Raw genomic sequence first — 22,750 nt, forward strand, 5'->3', positions numbered from 1 at the left:
TTAGAGCTGCAAAGGGGTTCTGGGTATTTGTTGTGTTGTGTTACGGTGCAGAAGTTCTCCCGAAATGTGTTTGTCATTCTTGTCTGGTGTGGGTTCACAGTGTGGTGCATATTTGTAACAGTGTTAAACTTGTTTATACGGGCACCCTCGGTGTGACCTGTATGGCTGTTGACCAAGTATGCTTTGCATTCACTTATGTGTGTGAAAAAGCCGCATGTATTGCGCTGTTTGAATGGAGGAAAAGCGGACGCGACGACAAGTTGTAGGGGACGCTGAAGGCAAGCCCCCAATATTGTCCGGGAGAAATTCAGGAGAATGGTTACCCCGGGAGATTTTCAGGAGGGGCACTGAAATTCAGGAGTCTCCCGAAAAAATGGGGTGGGTTGGTAAGTATAATTGCAGGTGAAAGAGTCAGCTGAAAAAAATCAGATATCGAAAAAAATCCAATTTGGGCCACTTTGGCCTGCATTGTAAAGGGAGCCTAAATTGGAAGTTTAGGCTACTTTGTACTAGAAATGGCATCAGCGGAGGATGCATGTGCATGTACGAGTCTGTCTGCCCCACAACAAGAGGATAGAGAAAAAGAAGCAGCTTGTTGACTGCAGTGTGGACCACAATGGCGGACTCGCACAAAGCACTTTGGATAATCAGCTGACGTCGCACTTGGGGAAAAACGTATAAATGGGAACATTCCAAAGGGCTCGTTTAGAGGAAGTATGAAGGAAAGCAAGATTGTTTTATAAATATCTCTGCAATGCCTCCACAGTTTGATTTCAAATGTTCTGGACTTATGCAGAACCCTAAATACAGGCAGCGACAGCTAAGAAAAGTTGGTGTGCATAAAAGGGTTCCTTTAAGTTGGATTGGGTGGCATGGCCCCTGAATGCCGCACTGTCCCCTAATGTCCCCCCAGTTTCTTCCTGTCCACAGTGTCCCCACTCGCAGAGAGACTCACCTACAGGGATCCCAGCATTGCTCTTCTCAGAGCCAGGAGTTGGCAGCGTGTTCTCCAGGAAGCCGTGAAGAGGCTTGGTGTCCAGGTGAAAAGTCAGCTGTTCGGGGGGGCTGTCCGGGTCCGTGGCCCCCAGGACGCCCTTATTCAGACAAGCGAAGGAGCCCTCGTCCACCACCAACATGGAGTCCGCTGTGGGAGAAACAGAGAAAATATACCATCATTCATGAGGGCTGTTCTGCAATGTGTTGTGTTTTGTTATTTCCCTGCCTTCTCTTTCATGGTGGGGTTTTCTTCAGTCAATTAGTTCCCAGCAAGGCACACCTGCAACAAATCTCCACCCAGGTGTATTTAAGCTTGTAACCGCCAGCTGGTCCCTGCTGGTTACTGTCTCCTGACCTCCCTCCCTCCTCAACAACACCTGGGAGTCAAACTTTGGTTGCATTGCGTGCAGAACGGCTCCAGGCCTATAGACACAACATCACTACACCCCCCCCCCCCCCATGCCTTCACCACAGCTTGATCCCTTCAGGGTGATGGACGGCTGAGTAGCGCTTTTTAGCGACAGCCGGCCTCCATGGCTCCAACTCACCCCCCCTCTATTTGTAATTATATGTAACATGTTTGTGTGTGCTATGGTAAACGAGGTTGTTTCCATTGGCCTCAGTCTGGACCCCTTCCCAGGTGTCCAGCCTTTGACTGATATTTTTGTACTCTTCCCCCAGTCCCCAATATCACCTGTTTTCCACCTTTTCTAAGAAGCGCCACAAGTGGGTGATCTGTTGGCTGTCCTCTTCTTTTCTCCCTGTAATATCTTTCTGCTCTTACTGGGACTGTGCCGAAAATGTAATTTCAGTTCTTATATGTCTTGTACATGTTAAGTATGGACAATAAACAGCAGCTTGAACTTGAACATGGATGGCAGAGTCTGGTGTGGATGAACTTGACTGGCCTGCGCAGAGTCCTGACCTTTGGGATGAGACTGAGAGCCAGGCCTTCTCCACCAACATCATTGTGTGACCTCACCAGCGCACTTTTAGAAGAATGGTGGAAAATTGCTATAAACACACTCTGCAACCTTGTGGACAGCCTTCCCGGAAGAGTTGAAGCTGTAATAGCTGCAAAAGGTCATATTGAACCCTATGTGTTAGGAATGGGATGGCACTTCAACTTCATATGTGAGTCAAGGCAGGTGGCCAAATACTTTTGTCACTATTGTGAATATGGAGTCATGCTGTGACCACCTGCTGGTGTCTAAGTGTATGTTCCTGTTATGATGTTCATTTTCTCCCATGGTCTGTGAACACACCGTGTCGGCGGAGAATGAGAAAGTGTGGTTGTGTGTCCAGGAGTGAAACACGGAGACATAGCTGTTGGAATTGGGTCGGTTGTTAGCAGAAGATTGGCAATAAGACATAAAAAGAGCGTCAGACATTGTTTGTCTTTTTCTGGACGCTTACTTAGTTTTTTAATGTAAAAAAAAAAACAATAATTAATAATTTGCTGTTGCGTGCCACCACAATCAATTAGATTAAGAGAACCCCTGCACTTATAGTTATGGTCAAAAGTTTACATACACTTGTGAAGAACATGATGTCATGACGGTCTTGACTTTTCAATCATTTCTACAACTCTTATTTTTTTGTGATGTAGTGATTGGAGCACCGACTTGTTGCTCACCTCAGAACTTTCCTCCAGAAGGTCTTCTCTTTGTCCATGTGATGTCAGATGAAACAAAAAGTGAGCTGTTTGGCCACAATACCCAGCAATATGTTTGGAGGAGAAAAGGTGAGGCTTAGGAACACCATGCCTACAGTCAAGCATGGTGGTGGTAGTATTATGCTCTGGGCCTGTTTTGCTGCCAATGGAACTGCTGCTTTAAATGGGACAATGAAAAAGGAGGATTAGCTCCAAATTATTCAGGACAAGCTAAAATCCTCAGGGGGGAGGTTGGGTCTTGGGCGCAGTTGGGTGTTCCAACAGGACAATGACCCCAAACACACCTCAAAAGTGGTAAAGGAATGGCTGAATCGGGCTAGAATGAAAGTTTTAGAATGGCCTTCCCAAATTCCTGAATTAAAAGTGTGGACAACGGTGAAGAAACAAGTCAATGTCAGAAAAGCAACACATTTAGCTGAAGTGCAGGAATTTAGTGGTGAAAAATGTAAGCAGAAGCTTGTGGATGGCGACCAAAAGCACCTTATTGCAGGTAAACTTGCCAAGGTCACATGTCAGCACATATGAACATTGCTGTATGTACACTTTTGATTGCTGACATTTTCAGTAGAGACATAATAAATTCATAAAAGAAGCAAACTTCATGAATGTTTTGTGTGAGCAACAAGTATGTGCTCCAATCACTACATCACAGGTAAATAAGTATGTGCTCCAATCACTACATCACAAACATATAAGAAATGATTGGAAAGTCAAGACAGCCATGACATCATCTTCTTTCCAAGTGTACGTACACTTTTGACCACCACTGTATATAAGTTGGATATTGGAGCAGAATATTTATACTTACAATATTTGTTGGGGAGGAAACAATTATGCCAAATAAGAACAAATATTCCACCGCAGACGTTCCACTGGATTTTGATTGACTTCAGACAAATGATAGACAAAATGGCTAAAGAGATGTGTGTTGCTATGAGATACTCACACACATACACACACACACACACACACACACACACAAACACACACGCACACACACACACACACAAACACACACGCACACACACACACACACACATGGTATACATTGATGAACAAAGACCTCCTACAATCACTCTTCTTGGCTCCGACACCAGCGAGAATGCTCATACTCCCCACAACACAACACAACACAACACAACACAACACAACCTGCTGTCAGTGTTGACAATCAACTTAATGCGGCGTGGCGCAGTGGGAGAGTGGCCGTGCGCAACCCGAGGGTCCCTGGTTCAATCCCCACCTAGTACCAACCTCGTCACGTCCGTTGTGTCCTGAGCAAGACACTTCACCCTTGCTCCTGATGGGTGCTGGTTAGCGCCTTGCATGGCAGCTCCCTCCATCAGTGTGTGAATGTGGAAGTAGTGTCAAAGCGCTTTGAGTACCTTGAAGGTAGAAAAGCGCTATACAAGTACAACCCATTTAATGCAGCAACGCTTTCCACACACTGATGACACCTGGCAGTGCCAAACACACCGTGCTCACAAACACACACAAACACACACAATGTGTTATGTGTGAAGGTAACTTCAGAATACTAAGTAAATGCCTCTTTTGTCACAATTTACACCCAGTAAGTGTCCCCATTGTGTCCACAGAGTTAAATGCCCATCCATCCATCCATTTTCTACTGCTTATTGCCTTCAGGGTCACGGGGGGTGCTGGAACCTTTTAGCTACAATTGTGCAGAAGGCGGTGTACATCGTGGACAAGTCGCCACCTCATCGCAGAGAGTTAAATGTAAAGTGGAAGAAAACTATAAAATGTAGACTTCCTGTCTCTGATAAGAGCGCCATCTTGATCTGAGAAAATTGTTGTAAGTACACCTCTGCATAACAATGTAGTCCTGTCAACATGAAAGGAAACAAGACAGCAGTTTTTCCTTGTCCCAGTGAAGCCAAGAGACTATTTAAGAAAAGAGAAGACATGTTCCCAAAGTCACACACACACACACGACTATTTAAGAAAAGAGAAGACATGTTCCCAAAGTCACACACACACACGACTATTTAAGAAAAGAGAAGGCATGTTCCCAAAGTCACACACACACACACACGGAGGACTATTTAAGAAAGGACTGAGCCGAGGTGGCAACAAACTCACCTAGAATGACGGCAGGTACTTTGTTGTTAACAGGAAGTAAAGTGATGTTGAGGTCGTACACAGGAAGTGAGCCGTGGAGCGGGACGGGCGGGGCATCGCCACGGCAACAGCCCTCCATCCCGCCAGCATGGCCGTCAGAGATGATGAGCGTGAGGGTGTCGGACTCAGCCCGTGGTCCGATCTCTCCGCCTGCACGCAAAGAGAGAAAGTGGCAACGGGTCCCTGGCTGAGGTTTCCCATGATGCATCACCTGTGTGCAGGTAGTAGACCTGACCCTGCAGCAGGTCCTGCTGGGAGAACTTGTCTGCCGGCTGGCCCGCCCGCTGCAGCTCCCCCCGGGCAGGACGCCGCGCCAGCATGTAGGTCAGCCTGGCGTCCTCGCTGTCCCGGTCCGTGGCTGACAGGTAGTCCGCCGTCACTTGGACACGCCCCCCTTCTTGGCAGCTGAGCTCGCCTCGCAGACCTCCGCCCAATTGGGGGGGCTCGTCGTTCACGGGCAGCACCTGAAGGAGCAGAGACGTATTGAGGGCTTGCCATGGTTGCCATGAAAAGACTTCTTCTGTGCCACCAGGACATCCCCGGTCTGGCCGACTGGGCCTCACCTGGATGAGCATTACAACTTCAGCCGAGTTGACACCGTCCGTCACCCGCAGAGCGATGTCATCCTCGGTGGTCTCGGAGTCATCGTGAATGTACCTGCGTCAAAGCAGACCTCATCAGAACCAAACAGGACATGGTCTTGGCGCAGGACGCCGACCTGACAGTGAGACGTCGCAGGTCGCTCAGTGTGAACCACTCGCCCTGACGCAGTGTTCCACCCCGCAGCTCCAGGTGACCGTGGCGAGCTTCACCTCCAAGCTCCACCCTTAACCCCTCCTCCAGGCTGTCCCGGTCCCGGATCAGGAGGTGCTCCTCTGTCAAGAAGGCCCCGCCCCCTTCCTCCACCCGCAGCAGGTTGGTGAAGGCCTGACAGTGACTGCGGTTACACGGCCACTCCCAAACCTTTTTGCTCCCCTGCTGTTCAGTTTTCCAATTGTTAGGTTCTCGGTGTTGACGTGCGCTGCGAGAACTAGCGTCTGCCGTTGCCATGACAAGTCGGGTCACTAGCAGACAACCGTTTTGTTAGTCATACTTACCGGGGTCGTCGTCAACAACGTGACTCCCCACCACTCCGCTTGACTCCCCACCACTCCGCTTGACTCCCCACCACTCCGCCTGACTCCCCACCACTCCGCCTGACTCCCCACCACTCCGCTTGACTCCCCACCACTCCGCTTGACTCCCCACCACTCCGCCTGACTCCCCACCACTCCGCTTGATCCCCCACCACTCCGCTTGACTCCCCACCACTCCGCTTGACTCCCCACCACTCCGCTTGATCCCCCACCACTCCGCTTGACTCCCCACCACTCCGCTTGACTCCCCACCACTCCGCCTGACTCCCCACCACTCCGCCTGACTCCCCACCACTCCGCTTGATCCCCCACCACTCCGCTTGACTCCCCACCACTCCGCCTGACTCCCCACCACTCCGCTTGATCCCCCACCACTCCGCTTGACTCCCCACCACTCCGCTTGACTCCCCACCACTCCGCCTGACTCCCCACCACTCCGCTTGACTCCCCACCACTCCGCCTGACTCCCCACCACTCCGCTTGATCCCCCACCACTCCGCTTGACTCCCCACCACTCCGCTTGACTCCCCACCACTCCGCCTGACTCCCCACCACTCCGCCTGACTCCCCACCACTCCGCTTGACTCCCCACCACTCCGCTTGACTCCCCACCACTCCGCCTGACTCCCCACCACTCCGCTTGATCCCCCACCACTCCGCTTGACTCCCCACCACTCCGCCTGACTCCCCACCACTCCGCTTGACTCCCCACCTCTCCACTTGACTCCCCACCTCTCCACGTGACTCCCCACCACTCCGCTTGACTCCCCACCACTCCGCTTGACTCCCCACCACTCCGCTTGACCCCCCACCACTCGACTCCCCACCACTCCACGTGACTCCCCACCACTCCACTTGACTCGCCACCACCCCCCAAGGTCAGCGGTCTACGCCCCAATAATTGACCCATTAGGTGGTAATGGACAAAACCGTCAGGATTCCAGCCGCCGGTGTTGTGTTTTTCAGCCTTGTGGTGTGTCATCTCCCAACACAGCCAGCATGTCTTCACACACTTTTTTATAAATGTCACCCTTCCGGTGCTTTCTTCCATCTTTACGAGCCATCGTGTTACAAACCCCGTTTCCATATGAGTTGGGAAATGGTGTTAGATGTAAATATAAACAGAATACAATGATTTGCAAATCCTTTTCAACCCATATTCAGTTGAATATGCTACAAAGACAACATATTTGATGTTCAAACTCATTAACATTATTTTTTTTTGCAATTAATAAACTCAGAATTTCATGGCTGCAACATGTGCCAAAGTAGTTGGGAAAGGGCATGTTCACCACTGTGTTACATCACCTTTTCTTTTAACAACACTCAATAAACATTTGGGAACTGAGGAAACTAATTGTTGAAGCTTTGAAAGTGGAATTCTTTCCCATTCTTGTTTTATGTAGAGCTTCAGTCCTTCAACAGTCCGGGGTCTCCGCTGTCCTATTTTACGCTTCATAATGCGCCACACATTTTCCATGGGAGACAGGTCTGGACTGCAGGCGGGCCAGGAAAGTACCCAAACTCTTTTACTATGAAGCCATGCTATTGTAACACTTGTCTTGCTGAAATAAGCAGGGGCGTCCACGATAACGTTGCTTGGATGACAACTTATGTTGCTCTAAAAGCTGTATGGACCTTTCAGCATTAATGGTGCCTTCACAGATGTGTAAGTTACCCATGCCTTGGGCACTAATGCACCCCCATACCATCACACATGTGTAAGTTACCCATGCCTTGGGCACTAATACACCCCCATACCATCACACATGTGTAAGTTACCCATGTCTTGGGCACTAATACACCCCCATACCATCACACATGTGTAAGTTACCCATGTCTTGGCCACTAATACACCCCCATACCATCACACATGTGTAAGTTACCCATGTCTTGGCCACTAATACACCCCCATACCATCACACATGTGTAAGTTACCCATGTCTTGGCCACTAATACACCCCCATACCATCACACATGTGTAAGTTAGTCATGTCTTGTTCACTAATACACCCCCATACCATCACACATGTGTAAGTTAGTCATGTCTTGGGCACTAATACACCCCCATACCATCACACATGTGTAAGTTACCCATGTCTTGTTCACTAATACACCCCCATACCATCACACATGTGTAAGTTACCCATGCCTTGTTCACTAATACACCCCCATACCATCACACATGTGTAAGTTACCCATGTCTTGGGCACTAATACACCCCCATACCATCACACATGTGTAAGTTACCCATGCCTTGGGCACTAATACACCCCCATACCATCACACATGTGTAAGTTACCCATGTCTTGGGCACTAATACACCCCCATACCATCACACATGTGTAAGTTACCCATGCCTTGGGCACTAATACACCCCCATACCATCACACATGTGTAAGTTACCCATGTCTTGGGCACTAATACACCCCCATACCATCACACATGTGTAAGTTACCCATGCCTTGGGCACTAATACACCCCCATACCATCACACATGTGTAAGTTACCCATGTCTTGGGCACTAATACACCCCCATACCATCACACATGTGTAAGTTACCCATGTCTTGGGCACTAATACACCCCCATACCATCACACATGTGTAAGTTACCCATGTCTTGGCCACTAATACACCCCCATACCATCACACATGTGTAAGTTACCCATGTCTTGGGCACTAATACACCCCCATACCATCACACATGTGTAAGTTAGTCATGTCTTGGGCACTAATACACCCCCATACCATCACACATGTGTAAGTTAGTCATGTCTTGTTCACTAATACACCCCCATACCATCACACATGTGTAAGTTAGTCATGTCTTGTTCACTAATACACCCCCATACCATCACACATGTGTAAGTTAGTCATGTCTTGTTCACTAATACACCCCCATACCATCACACATGTGTAAGTTACCCATGTCTTGTTCACTAATACACCCCCATACCATCACACATGTGTAAGTTAGTCATATCTTGTTCACTAATACACCCCCATACCATCACACATGTGTAAGTTAGTCATGTCTTGTTCACTAATACACCCCCATACCATCACACATGTGTAAGTTAGTCATGTCTTGGGCACTAATACACCCCCATACCATCACACATGTGTAAGTTACCCATGTCTTGGGCACTAATACACCCCCATACCATCACACATGTGTAAGTTACCCATGTCTTGTTCACTAATACACCCCCATACCATCACACATGTGTAAGTTAGTCATGTCTTGTTCACTAATACACCCCCATACCATCACACATGTGTAAGTTAGTCATGTCTTGGGCACTAATACACCCCCATACCATCACACATGTGTAAGTTACCCATGTCTTGGGCACTAATACACCCCCATACCATCACACATGTGTAAGTTACCCATGTCTTGTTCACTAATACACCCCCATACCATCACACATGTGTAACTAACCCATGTCTTGGGCACTAATACACCCCCATACCATCACACATGTGTAAGTTAGTCATGTCTTGTTCACTAATACACCCCCATACCATCACACATGTGTAACTAACCCATGTCTTGGGCACTAATACACCCCCATACCATCACACATGTGTAAGTTACCCATGTCTTGTTCACTAATACACCCCCATACCATCACACATGTGTAAGTTACCCATGTCTTGTTCACTAATACACCCCCATACCATCACACATGTGTAAGTTACCCATGTCTTGTTCACTAATACACCCCCATACCATCACACATGTGTAAGTTACCCATGTCTTGGGCACTAATACACCCCCATACCATCACACATGTGTAAGTTACCCATGTCTTGGGCACTAATACACCCCCATACCATCACACATGTGTAAGTTAGTCATGTCTTGTTCACTAATACACCCCCATACCATCACACATGTGTAAGTTAGTCATGTCTTGTTCACTAATACACCCCCATACCATCACACATGTGTAAGTTAGTCATGTCTTGTTCACTAATACACCCCCATACCATCACACATGTGTAAGTTACCCATGTTTTGTTCACTAATACACCCCCATACCATCACACATGTGTAAGTTAGTCATATCTTGTTCACTAATACACCCCCATACCATCACACATGTGTAAGTTAGTCATGTCTTGTTCACTAATACACCCCCATACCATCACACATGTGTAAGTTAGTCATGTCTTGGGCACTAATACACCCCCATACCATCACACATGTGTAAGTTACCCATGTCTTGGGCACTAATACACCCCCATACCATCACACATGTGTAAGTTACCCATGTCTTGTTCACTAATACACCCCCATACCATCACACATGTGTAACTAACCCATGTCTTGGGCACTAATACACCCCCATACCATCACACATGTGTAAGTTAGTCATGTCTTGTTCACTAATACACCCCCATACCATCACACATGTGTAACTAACCCATGTCTTGGGCACTAATACACCCCCATACCATCACACATGTGTAAGTTACCCATGTCTTGTTCACTAATACACCCCCATACCATCACACATGTGTAAGTTACCCATGTCTTGTTCACTAATACACCCCCATACCATCACACATGTGTAAGTTACCCATGTCTTGTTCACTAATACACCCCCATACCATCACACATGTGTAAGTTAGTCATGTCTTGTTCACTAATACACCCCCATACCATCACACATGTGTAAGTTAGTCATGTCTTGGGCACTAATACACCCCCATACCATCACACATGTGTAAGTTAGTCATGTCTTGGCCACTAATACACCCCCATACCATCACACATGTGTAAGTTAGTCATGTCTTGTTCACTAATACACCCCCATACCATCACACATGTGTAAGTTACCCATGCCTTGGGCACTAATACACCCCCATACCATCACACATGTGTAAGTTACCCATGTCTTGTTCACTAATACACCCCCATACCATCACACATGTGTAACTAACCCATGTCTTGGGCACTAATACACCCCCATACCATCACACATGTGTAAGTTAGTCATGTCTTGTTCACTAATACACCCCCATACCATCACACATGTGTAACTAACCCATGTCTTGGGCACTAATACACCCCCATACCATCACACATGTGTAAGTTACCCATGTCTTGTTCACTAATACACCCCCATACCATCACACATGTGTAAGTTACCCATGTCTTGTTCACTAATACACCCCCATACCATCACACATGTGTAAGTTACCCATGTCTTGTTCACTAATACACCCCCATACCATCACACATGTGTAAGTTAGTCATGTCTTGTTCACTAATACACCCCCATACCATCACACATGTGTAAGTTAGTCATGTCTTGGGCACTAATACACCCCCATACCATCACACATGTGTAAGTTAGTCATGTCTTGGCCACTAATACACCCCCATACCATCACACATGTGTAAGTTAGTCATGTCTTGTTCACTAATACACCCCCATACCATCACACATGTGTAAGTTACCCATGCCTTGGGCACTAATACACCCCCATACCATCACACATGTGTAAGTTACCCATGTCTTGGGCAATAATACACCCCCATACCATCACACATGTGTAAGTTAGTCATGTCTTGTTCACTAATACACCCCCATACCATCACACATGTGTAAGTTACCCATGCCTTGGGCACTAATACACCCCCATACCATCACACATGTGTAAGTTACCCATGCCTTGGCCACTAATGCACCACCATACCATCACACATGTGTAAGTTACCCATGTCTTGGGCACTAATACACCCCCATACCATCACACATGTGTAAGTTACCCATGCCTTGGGCACTAATACACCCCCATACCATCACACATGTGTAAGTTACCCATGTCTTGGGCACTAATACACCCCCATACCATCACACATGTGTAAGTTACCCATGTCTTGTTCACTAATACACCCCCATACCATCACACATGTGTAAGTTAGTCATGTCTTGTTCACTAATACACCCCCATACCATCACACATGTGTAAGTTAGTCATGTCTTGGGCACTAATACACCCCCATACCATCACACATGTGTAAGTTAGTCATGTCTTGGCCACTAATACACCCCCATACCATCACACATGTGTAAGTTAGTCATGTCTTGTTCACTAATACACCCCCATACCATCACACATGTGTAAGTTACCCATGCCTTGGGCACTAATACACCCCCATACCATCACACATGTGTAAGTTACCCATGTCTTGGGCAATAATACACCCCCATACCATCACACATGTGTAAGTTAGTCATGTCTTGTTCACTAATACACCCCCATACCATCACACATGTGTAAGTTACCCATGCCTTGGGCACTAATACACCCCCATACCATCACACATGTGTAAGTTACCCATGCCTTGGCCACTAATGCACCACCATACCATCACACATGTGTAAGTTACCCATGTCTTGGGCACTAATACACCCCCATACCATCACACATGTGTAAGTTACCCATGCCTTGGGCACTAATACACCCCCATACCATCACACATGTGTAAGTTACCCATGCCTTGGGCACTAATACACCCCCATACCATCACACATGTGTAAGTTACCCATGCCTTGGGCACTAATACACCCCCATACCATCACACATGTGTAAGTTACCCATGTCTTGTTCACTAATACACCCCCATACCATCACACATGTGTAAGTTACCCATGTCTTGTTCACTAATACACCCCCATACCATCACACATGTGTAAGTTACCCATGTCTTGTTCACTAATACACCCCCATACCATCACACATGTGTAAGTTACCCATGTCTTGGGCACTAATACACCCCCATACCATCACACATGTGTAAGTTACCCATGCCTTGGGCACTAATACACCCCCATACCATCACACATGTGTAAGTTACCCATGCCTTGGGCACTAATACACCCCCATACCATCACACATGTGTAAGTTACCCATGCCTTGGGCACTAATACACCCCCATACCATCACACATGTGTAAGTTACCCATGTCTTGTTCACTAATACACCCCCATACCATCACACATGTGTAAGTTAAACATGTCTTGTTCACTAATACACCCCCATACCATCACACATGTGTAAGTTACCCATGCCTTGTTCACTAATACACCCCCATACCATCACACATGTGTAAGTTACCCATGTCTTGGGCACTAATACACCCCCATACCATCACACATGTGTAAGTTACCCATGTCTTGTTCACTAATACACCCCCATACCATCACACATGCTGGCTTTTACACTTTGTGCCTACAACAATCCAGATGGTTATTTTCCTCTTTGTTCGGGAGGACACCACATCCTCTGTTTCCAAATATAATTTGAAATGTGGACTCGTCAGACCACAGAACACTTTTCCACTTTGCATCAGTCCATCTCAGATGAGCTCAGGCCCAGCGAAGCCGGCGGCGTTTCAGGTAGTGTTGTTGATAAATGGGTTTTGCTTTGCATAGTAGAGTTTTAACTTGCACTTACAGATGTAGGGACCAACTGTAATTACTGACAGTGGTTTTCTGAAGTGTTCCTGAGCCCATGTGGTGATAACCTTTACACACTGATGTCGGATTTTGATGCAGTATCGCCTGAGGGCTCAAAGGTCCATAATATCATCGCTTACGTGCAGTGATTTCTCCAGATTCTCTGAACCTTTTGATGATTTTACGGACCATAGATGGTAAAATCCCTAATTTCCTTGCAATAGCTGGTTGAGAAATGTTGTTCTAAAACTGTTTGACAATTTGCTTACAAAGTGGTGACCCTCACCCCATCCTTGTTTGTGAATTACTTAGCATTTCATGGAAGCTGTTTTTATAGCCAATCATGGCACCCACCTGTTCCCAATTAGCCTGCACACCTGTGGGATGTTCCAAATAAGTGTTTGATGAGCATTTCTCAACTTTATCAGTATTTATTGCCACCTTTCCCAACTTCTTTGTCACGTGTTGCTTGCATCAAATTCTAAAGTTAATGATTATTTGCAACAACAACAAATAAAGTTTATGAGTTTGAACATGAAATATGTTGTCTTTGTAGCATATTCAACTGAATATGGCTTGAAAAGGATTTGCAAATCATTGTATTCTGTTTATATTTACATCTAACACAATTTCCCAACTCATATGGAAACGGGGTTTGTAAGTTCTTTCAGAACGCTAAGGCAGACCGTAGTCTCCTAGTCACACCAGTCATGCTGACTTTAGGTCGCCGTGCTGTTTGTTTGTATTCTCATGTCCCCCCCCCCCTTTGCTTTTGAAGTGTCACTCGAGGTAGCGCCGTAAACCTGGTGACGTTCCGTCTGACGTCAGAGTAAATAGTTCTCGGGTGTATACGTGCGGGATTAAAGGGTTGTGGACAGGCCTCCCCCAGCAGTCCAGACGCTTTATCCGCACACAAGTTGGGGCCCGAACGGTTGATTTCACGCGTTTACATGTGCAGTGCAAAGCTTTTCCCCAGGGAAAACTGAACAGCGGGGGAGCAAAGTGTTTGTAACCAGGCTCATCCCCCAGCTGGAGGCTCAGCACCTAAATGAGAACATGAAGAAGTGCCTGGCGATCTCTGACCTCTGGCGCCTGGTCGTCCACGGGGATGATGGTGATGTTGAAATGCAGGCCGGAGACGGTGCCGCCATGATGGTCACTGACGGAGAAGGTGAACTGGACCAACAGAGACTGTGGACCGATGTCCTCCACTGGCGGCATGAACGCCACCTTCATGTGGTCCACTGCATGCTGGGATGGCAAAGGGGACACTTTATGTCTGCATGCCTCTTCAGGGAATCAAACAATGAACTCGTTGCTCTAAACCTGTGTGAAAGACATCAATACTGGCGCAGTAGGGTCGCGCCTCATTGGGGTGCCGCTGTCCGTGTAAAAGAGACGCCCGGCGTCCATCAAGCTGCAAATGGATAAAAGATCAGCGCTATGTTAGTAACATGAATCAGAGTTAGTGTCAGCAGCATGGCTGACATCAGCAGGCGTTACCCAGGATGCAGCGGGCTAAAGCAGGGCCGAGTGATGACGTAAGTCAGGTCCGTGTCGGGGTGTTCCGTGTGGCTGAAGTGCAGGTGGGACCGCGTGATGTAAACTACCTCCGTCTCTTTCACTGTCAGTCGACGGCTGCTTCCTGAAACTTCCACGGGCAACTGGTCCTCCACAGGGAAAACGTTCACAACCGTCGTCTGGGAACCAGCAGAACTGTGAGCCAAGCATGCTGGGAGGAAGGAAGCGAGCGGCCCGCTGGCAGGGGTCGGACTCACGTAGGCATGCGAGAGGTTTGGTGGCTCCTGGATGTCTGACAGTATGAAGTCGAAGGAGTCTTCAAAGTGTTCTTCTCCTGAGTGCTGGTAGTAGATCTGACCCAGGAGCACATTTCGCTGAAGGAATCTGTCCACAGGAAGTCCTGTAAGGACAAATCAGCATTAGCCTGTTTTCTTCCAACTATGCCAGGAATATTCCACTCAATTGTTTTGGGGGCCACGTTTCCGGAAAGCTAAGGACCAGGTGGCCAGACGTCTCCCTTCCCTATTCGGCTAATTTTGTATTTTTTGGTCTATTCTTTCATCAGCTCCAGGAGCGTCTTGCTGTTTTTAAGGACCTTTGCAAAAAAGCTACTCAAAGATCATCTCCATGACATCAGGTTTTAAGAAGATGAAAAAGAGAGGACCTAAAATAGAACCTTGAGGAACACCACTAACTAAAGGAATTGAACAAATGACTGCATCCGAAATAAACAAACTACAGCAACAATTTAGTTACATAAATCACATTCCGAATAAAAGGAGGACTTAAAGAGGTGCCTTGAGGAGCTCCTGACTTGTAAAGCCCTGTGTTGTGTTTGCTAGCTAGATTGAAGCGTCTGCCAATGTCTTCACAGTGCTCCAACTTCTGTAGCACTTTAGGGTTTCTTCAGGAATTTTCTGCAAAAATGTTTGTCCCACAAGTTTTGAATTGAAATGGGGTATGATTTGGTGGTATGGTGTCATTCCTGGGCCAGATCTGTCCCCCGGGCCGCCAATTGAATAGCACGGTTTTATGCCGCCAACAGGCCCCGCCCCCTCACCTGGCTCCTGAGGGGAGGTCTTTCTGACCAGCTGCCCCGCCCGAGGAGGGGCGGTTATCTGGTAGAGGATGTAGTCATCACTGGAGTCCAGGTCCGAGGCCAACAGTGTGGTCTCCTGCAGTCGCACAGCGCCACCTTCCTGGACTTCCAAGGCCACGTTGTTGACCAGGAAGGGTGGAGAGTCATCTTTGTGGAGTATGTTGATGGGGAACTTGTGGCGGATGCTGTGGCGTCCGTCGCTGATGCGAAACACGATGTGGTCACGGGTGGTGTCACTGTCTGAGTGGTGGTAGACCACCACGCCCTCCCTCAGGTCCTGCACTCGGAACATGAAAGCCTTCCCACCTGCAGACAAAAAGATGCGTGTATGAAAAATGAGCGCCTTGTTTCCTCTGCATCCAGCATCTTTTTTCTTTGGCCGCAAATTGACGCCGCTTCGCACACGAAGTTCCTAACGGATAACTAAGTATTGAATTTTATTGAAACAAACTCCTTCAAGGTTTACCGTTGTGATGTCATCATCATCAGACGGTGTTCAGCTAAATATTTGTCGTACGTGATCCCGTCCTTGTTTTGATGCAGTTGGAATAAGAAGTAGGTGGCGCTCCTTCGCTGGCTGGCCTTCCTTGCAACATGCTAACGCTAACAGCGCGGCGTCACATGACCATGTGTTGTTGTGGCGTCTGCTTTTCGCACTTTGATTCAATTACCGACTGCGACACGTGCGCTATCGCTGCCTGGAAGTAACACGCTTCTCTTGGCGCCTGAAGGCCCGCGCTGCTGTCGACACCAAAACATGGCGTCCGTCCCGGTGGCCGCCCGCGTGCCAGGAAGGGGAGTTGTCTTCCTGCGTGCGTGCGCATGCCAGGGAGACAGAAGGCCAAGGTCACGTGACAGCTTGAGAGACGAGCAGTCGCCAGCCCCAAACTCATTAGCGACGGTCCAAGTGACGGAGAGACGTTGATAATTGGGCCCAAAGGTGGCGTTGGGCACCCGGCCCACGGAGGGCCGTGGGGGATGGGAGGGGCGACAGGCACACATCCATTTGGCTGAAGGCGTTGGACCAGTCCCCGCGCTGCCTCGTCCTCGCCCCCACAGGGGTCAACCCCGGTGGGACGCGGCGTTCCTCACAGGCACGATGAAGAGGATGACAAAAGTTGGAATCAAAGTTTTTTGTTGACCTTTCAGAATAATACCACATGTCAACATGGAGACTCCTGTAGAAGCATTTCAACTCCACACCCTTCTTTCAGAATAATACTACATGTCAACATGGAGACTCCTGTAGAAGCATTTCAACTCCACACCCTTCTTTCAGAATAATACTACTTGTCAACATGGAGACTCCTGTAGAAGCATTTCAACTCCACACCCTTCTTTCAGAATAATACCACATGTCAACATGGAGACTCCTGTAGAAGCATTTCAACTCCACACCCTTCTTTCAGAATAATACTACTTGTCAACATGGAGACTCCTGTAGAAGCATTTCAACTCCACACCCTTCTTTCAGAATAATACTACTTGTCAACATGGAGACTCATGTAGAAGCATTTCAACTCCACACCCTTCTTTCAGAATAATACTACTTGTCAACATGGAGACTCCTGTAGAAGCATTTCAACTCCACACCCTTCTTTCAGAATAATACTACATGTCAACATGGAGACTCATGTAGAAGCATTTCAACTCCACACCCTTCTTTCAGAATAATACTACTTGTCAACATGGAGACTCCTGTAGAAGCATTTCAACTCCACACCCTTCTTTCAGAATAATACTACATGTCAACATGGAGACTCCTGTAGAAGCATTTCAACTCCACACCCTTCTGCCTTTGCAAATGGCCGCCTGGCAGCCTCCAGGTCACGTCCGCAGAAAGAAGTTCATCTCATCTAAAAACAAAATCTTCTGACCTCTCACGCTGAGACGTCCATGAAGAGGTCCGTCCACGGCCACCAGGAAGACCGCATGGATGTTGTCGTGGTCCACGATCTGCAGCTGCTCCCACGTGATTGGTCGGGCCTGACCCTCCAGTAGGTCAAGACCTGAGCGGCCACAGGCAGCGTCACCATCAATGATCCTACTTCTTGTCTTCTGTGATGATGTCTGCACATATGGTACCCGTGTTCCACGACACTCGGGGTGCCTTTGTCTCCGCCACCCTGATGGAGACGTGGACCACCATGGCTGGGCTGGATGCGTAGTAACCATCCAAGGCCCGGAACTCCACCTGTAACGGGACACAGGTGAGACACCTTCATATGTATTAGAAAACCTGTGCGTCATCTATTTATCAGCTCTGTGGTCATGTTTGCTGATTACCAATAATAGGAGGGTATAGAACTCATGATTTATCAGGTTTCAAACTGTTCTGCAGCCACCGTTTTGCATCTTCATTTAGCATGTGTGGAATGTTTGTGCAAACTGGCACAGTTAGGCATCAATGGCTGTGAGAAAGGAGATGAACGCACGGTAAAGACAAACAATAGAGAGACAGAGAACGTTTTGTCTGTGTGCGTGTCAACATATTTGGACTAATGCAGGGCTGTCAAAGTCATTTTAGGACTGGGGGGCCACACGGAGGCAAATGTACCCCCAAGCGGGCCGGACTGCTAAAATGAGGGTAGCATAAGTTCAAAATAAAGACAACTTCAGATGGTTTTCTTTCTTTAAAAATACAACACACACATTGTGAAAATGTACAAATCATAATGTTGTTGTTTATTTACACTCACATGTTGTGGCTAATAATATTCTATCTTTATTTGTGCTTATTTATACTTTCTGAATAAACTATATGATAATGTTCATCAGTCAACTCATTGTGTTCATTTTCAATCTATCAAGATACAAAAATAATATCATAATCAAATTACAAGATGTTATTTATGTAGTTCGCTCATTTATTTTTGTTTACATATGTTGCATCATCTACAAAGACAAATAATTGTTATTGCGACATCTAGTGGACACATTTAGAACAGCAGTTTCTTTCATTAAAAAATTCCAGCACATTTTTTATACGTAGCAAACTCATCCCGAGGCATATATATATATATATATATATATATATGTATATATATATATATATATATATATATATATATATATATATATATATATATATATATATATATATGTGTATATATATATATATACACATATATATATATATATATTGGGGCAGCAACTAACAATTAATTTGATAATCGATTAATCTGTGGATTATTACTTCGATTAATCGATTGATAATCGGATAAAAGAGACAAACTACATTTCTAACATTTCCAATACTTTATTTAAAAAAACAGCATACTGGCACCATGTCCTTTCCACTTGCCAAATAAAACAAGGCGAGTGTTACAAAAATGTTTTTGTTTTTTTTATAAAGTGCACCATTGTCCTGCACAATAGCAATCATTTTGCTTGTGGGAATTTCAAAGCTGGCTACTACCTATTCCAACCATTCTGCAATGTTGGATGCTGAATGTCTTTCCTCTAGTGGCATGGTGGTAAGGGGGATTGACTTCACATTCGAGTCTCCAACGTAGTGGCATGTATTGCCAAGGTAGGCTACACTTGTCCAAACATCAGTAGTGAGAGCAATTTAACTCTGGGTGGGATTTATGTCGGTCTACACTGCATGGAATGTCTGCTAGTACTTCCTCTCCATTAGTTTTGGTCAAATGAGAGAGAAAGAAGTCCTTGATTACATTTGTCATTTGTCATTTGTCATTTGTCATTTGTCATTTGTCATTAGGGCCCCGAATTCACAGCCTAATAAGACCCAGGACAGCTGAGTGGTTAACACTGTTGACCATCAAGCAAGGGGAACTGGGTTCAAATCTCAGTGAGGACTCAGTGTTTCTTTTTCAGTAGTGAGACAGGTGCCCAATATGTCATTGGGGACCAAAATCTTCTTCTAAGAGGACTAAGGATAGCTGAGTGGTTACAGTAGCTAGCTCACAATCCAAGAGTACAAGGATCAAATCCCTGCCAGGTTCACTGGTAACTATGAGAACTCCGGCAGCAAGACTAAATGTTTTATATTATAGTTCACTGAGACAGGTTCGCGACTAAATATGTCATTGGGGCCCGAAATCTTATTTAAAGAAGACCAAGGATAGCTGAATGGTTAAAGCTGCTAACTCCCAATCAAAGGGCACTGGGTTCAAAACCAAGGCAAATTGATTGGTAACTAGGAAAGCTGTTGTTTTCTATCATAGTTTACTGAGACAGGTTATCAATTGAATATGTCATTGGGGCCCGAAATCTATCCTTAAGATATCCAAGGATAGCTGAATGGTTACAGTAGCTAACTCCCAATCAAAGAGTGCAAGGATCAAATCCCTGCCAGGTTCACTGTTAACTATGAAAACTCCAGCAGCAAGAGTAAATGTTTTATATTATAGCTCACTGAGACAGGTTTGTGATTAAATATGTCATTGGGGCCCGAAATCTTGTCCAAAGAAGACCAGGGATAGCTGAACGGTTAAGGCTCCTAACTCCCAATCAAAGGGCACTGGGTTCAAATCCCAGGCAAGTTGATGCGTAACTAGGAAAGCTATTGTTTTGTATCATAGTTTACTGAGACAGGTTATCAATTGAATATGTCATTGGGGCCCGAAATCTGTCCTTAAGACGACCAAGAATAGCTGAATGGTTAAACAGCTAGCTCCCAATCAAAGGGTCCTGGGTTCAATCCCAGTCAGGTCCATCGGCTTGCCAAGCCAAAGAGAGGGAACGCCAGAAAGTGTGGGGGTGCATCACCTCCCCCACACAAAGTAAAGCTAAGTGGTAGCTGCTTAATTAACGTATAGTTAAAAAGGTAAGTATGGTTAATAATAATAACAAATAGTCTATAGTCCAAAAGTCTAAGGGTAATTTCGGGGGTTAGCTCCTCCTGAGGCTAAAGTTGGTAAGTGTACCATCGGTAATTCCTGGCTGGGAATAGGAACATGAATAATTAATCAGTGTGAGTGTTGACCAATCAGCTCTCCTCGGTCTTATTGGGGTGTTACCATTTAGTTGTCAATTGTACGGAATATGTACTGTACTGTGCAATCTACTAATACAAGTTTTAATCAATCAATCAATGAATGCCTACTGAGGCTATGGTGCTGTTAAGTTATTCTGGCTCAATGTGCCATTTTTTAAATTAGTATTTTAATGTACTATTATTTAATATATATTATTGTTTTAGTTGCTTAAGAGATATTCCTGGCTCTGAATTTGCTTATTGCTATTTTTATGTTTTTGTGCATTATTTGTTGCCGTAATCAGGTTACTCATCAGTTACTCAGTACTTGAGTAGTTTTTTCACAACATACTTTTTACTTTTACTCAAGTAAATATTTGGGTGACTACTCCTTACTTTTACTTGAGTAATACATCTCTAAAGTAACAGCATTCTTACTTGAGTACAATTTCTAGCTACTCTACCCACCTCTGCCCGCGGGCCGCACAAAACCTATTCCGGGCCATATTTTTGGCACTAATAGTACACACAATGTGATAGTTTGCACAAGTCGTTTAGCACGTGGTATTTGGATCGTTGTAAATTCTTAAGATCTTAGTTCTTCTATGTGGCTTGGTGACGGGCTAGCACACTGACTTGCTATCAGATACTGTGCTAACCAGCTAATGAGGTGCAGTAAAACACATTTGAAGCATTTAGCAAGACTTTCTTGCCCTGCTTTAACTGAGGCTAATACACGTGTCTTATCAATCAAACTGTCAACTTTAGTTCTTGGGTATAACCATTTGATTCAAATTCAAGTATATCATTCAAAATCTATACATTTTTAATAACATTGAATGCTAGTGCTATGATTAACCACATTCCTCCTTAAAATGCTTCCCGAGCATTTAATGAAGGCAAATAGAAATAAGGCAGCAAGAGAAGTATCCAACACTTCTCTTCTCTAAAGTAAATGTGTACAGCGGATATAGATCATCTACATCCACTATATGGTGTGTAAAGTACATGTACAGCAGATATAGATCATCTACATCTACTATATGGTGTGTAAAGTACATGTACAGCAGATATAGATCATCTACATCTACTATATGGTGTGTAAAGTACATGTACAGCAGATATAGATCATCTACATCTACTATATGGTGTGTAAAGTACATGTACAGCAGATATAGATCATCTACATCTACTATATGGTGTGTAAAGTACATGTAGAGCAGATATAGATTATCTACATCTACTATATGGTGTGTAAAGTACATGTGTAGAGCAGATATAGATCATCTACATCTACTATATGGTGTGTAAAGTACATGTGTAGAGCAGATATAGATCATCTACATCTACTATATGATTTGTCTGAGTGGCTGGACAGGACAGATTGAAAATGAATAAATTAATATTAGTATATATGTATATATATATATATATATATATATATATTTTTTTTTTTATCCATTCCTGATTTTTTGAATCAATTAAGAAACGTTCTAAATAAAAATCGTAATGAATTACTATTACTTTTGATCAATAAAACAATTACTGATGGCAGTTATAAGATAACATAATATTCAGAATATTGTATCATATTATTCTGGTTCTCTAATTATTCTAAAATACTGATTATGATTTTATTTTTGTTGTGTTTTCATTTGAAACTCTCCCTAGATTGGGGTCATATCACCTGATTTGAGTGACATCACTCTTCTATTATATCTTCTAATTGCAGAAAAATACCTTTTTTTCTATCAATACAA

At 45.4% G+C, this 22,750-nt stretch overlaps 1 protein-coding gene across 1 annotated transcript in view; it reads right to left on the reverse strand.

Annotated features, from left to right (window-relative positions):
- The window catches only part of frem1b (Fras1 related extracellular matrix 1b), an 83,934-nt gene that overhangs the window by 52,693 nt on the left and 8,491 nt on the right, over positions 1-22,750 (reverse strand). The window contains exons 7-18 of the mRNA XM_061888744.1: positions 18,134-18,242; positions 17,926-18,057; positions 16,010-16,354; positions 15,207-15,349; positions 14,932-15,128; positions 14,755-14,845; positions 14,512-14,679; positions 5,532-5,740; positions 5,377-5,470; positions 5,025-5,277; positions 4,775-4,963; positions 956-1,144 (exon numbers count right to left, since the gene is read on the reverse strand). Coding sequence (XP_061744728.1) covers positions 956-1,144; positions 4,775-4,963; positions 5,025-5,277; positions 5,377-5,470; positions 5,532-5,740; positions 14,512-14,679; positions 14,755-14,845; positions 14,932-15,128; positions 15,207-15,349; positions 16,010-16,354; positions 17,926-18,057; positions 18,134-18,242 — 2,119 coding nt within the window. The remainder of the gene's footprint in view (positions 1-955; positions 1,145-4,774; positions 4,964-5,024; positions 5,278-5,376; positions 5,471-5,531; positions 5,741-14,511; positions 14,680-14,754; positions 14,846-14,931; positions 15,129-15,206; positions 15,350-16,009; positions 16,355-17,925; positions 18,058-18,133; positions 18,243-22,750) is intronic.

The sequence above is a fragment of the Nerophis ophidion genome, linkage group LG26 (assembly GCF_033978795.1).
Source record: "Nerophis ophidion isolate RoL-2023_Sa linkage group LG26, RoL_Noph_v1.0, whole genome shotgun sequence".
NCBI lineage: Eukaryota > Metazoa > Chordata > Actinopteri > Syngnathiformes > Syngnathidae > Nerophis > Nerophis ophidion.